The 1,526-nt window shown below is 41.9% G+C and overlaps 1 protein-coding gene across 1 annotated transcript; it reads left to right on the forward strand.

Annotated features, from left to right (window-relative positions):
- The first annotated feature begins 895 nt into the window (after positions 1 to 895).
- On the forward strand, positions 896 to 1,276 carry LOC145795822 (protein FAR1-RELATED SEQUENCE 5-like). Its single transcript, XM_082880737.1, has one exon. The coding sequence runs from the start codon at positions 896 to 898 to the stop codon at positions 1,274 to 1,276; it is 381 nt and encodes a 126-aa protein (XP_082736863.1).
- The last annotated feature ends 250 nt before the right edge of the window (positions 1,277 to 1,526 follow it).

Here is a 1,526-nt window from a genome sequence, read left to right on the forward strand (position 1 = left end):
CTTCTTCTCTCACAAAAAAGTTACTTATAAGTTACTTATAAGTAGTTTTTTACCAAAAAATTGATTATAATCATCTTTCTAAAATAACCATATAAAAGGAAAAATTTATCCTGATATATTTGAAATAGGTCCTGCTTAAGTGCGCAACCCCCTTAAGGTTGCACACCATATGCAACCCAATTGTTAGCCGTTAGATTACAATAATTGATCAAGACCATTGAATTGTTTAATCGTGAAAAAATTGAAACCGGGGCAACCGTTTAATGCTTGTATTTGCATGATTGCATCCCACTCACTCTCTGTATTTCGTCTCTATCTCTCTCTGTTCTCCTCTCTGTGTAAGGTTGAGTCAGTGTAACTGTTGATTTCCATTAACAGGGAGAAGCCCCTGTTGGGTTCGTTCCATTGACGAAGCTCTGTAGGGAACAGTATAACGGGCGATTTCCAACAACAACGTAACTACAAGGCTGTGTTGGTTCCATTGCTGAAGTGAAGCCCTTCTCTCAAACTAGATATGAGGTATGGAGCTGTCTCCCTCTCTCTGTCTCCCTCTCTCTCTCTGGCCCGTTCACTTCAGCTAACCTTTCTCTTTCTCTTTCTCAAGCGAGTGTTTGTGTTTGCACAAACAGCTAAACCATGTGAAAATGTCATGTTTGTGTTTGTGTTAACAATTTTCGGTCATCAAGTAATTGTTTGTAGTAATGTCATGTGCAGTATGGCCCCAACGGAAGTTAAAAGGGAAGGTGATGATTATGACATTCCAAATGAAGCGGATGACATTTGTTTGATGAATGAAAGTCGGGCAAAACCTGATCATGGTTGCGAAGCTGGTCCGAGCAATGAAGAAGCAACCAACATGAACGTTGAAGATGGCGGAGCCGATGTGAAAAAAGAAATGGTTGACGATGCTCATCGCAATGACATGGTTGGTGATGTTGAACGTGCTATTCTGGAACAGAAATTGGATTCGATCGAAGATGGAGAAGATTTCTACAATGCGTATGCTAAAGCCAAGGGATTTAGTATACGAAAATCCAGATTTAACACAAATAAAGAGGGAAAGGTCGTTAGTAGGCTGTGGTTGTGTTCAAGGGAAGGTCAGAGATTACCAAAATACTTGGACCGTGTTGCTGAGAAGAGTAGAACTCCCAAGGCACTAACAAGAGTAGGTTGCAAAGCCCAATTTCGCATACGGTACGATGCGGATGCTGGTGAAGGAGGAAAGTATGTTGTGACTCACTTCGTCGCAGACCACAACCATGAATTGGCAGAATAACACTGTGTGATGTATCTGAGGTCACATCGCAGTTTAAACAGCGCTGACAAAGCTCAAGCAATGGCTATGCGCAATGTCGGTGTGAAGACTAGCCAAATCATGGACTATATGGTAAATCAGTCTGGGTCTTATGAGAATGTTGGTTTCATCCGTACGGATCTGCACAACCATATTCAAGCCGAATGTAGAGCAGAAGTTGAGGATGGTGATGCGCAGGGTGCGTTGGTTTACCTATGCGCAAAACTTGATG

The sequence above is a fragment of the Camellia sinensis genome, chromosome 7 (assembly GCF_055761805.1).
Source record: "Camellia sinensis isolate YWXY chromosome 7, ASM5576180v1, whole genome shotgun sequence".
Taxonomy (NCBI): Eukaryota; Viridiplantae; Streptophyta; class Magnoliopsida; order Ericales; family Theaceae; genus Camellia; species Camellia sinensis.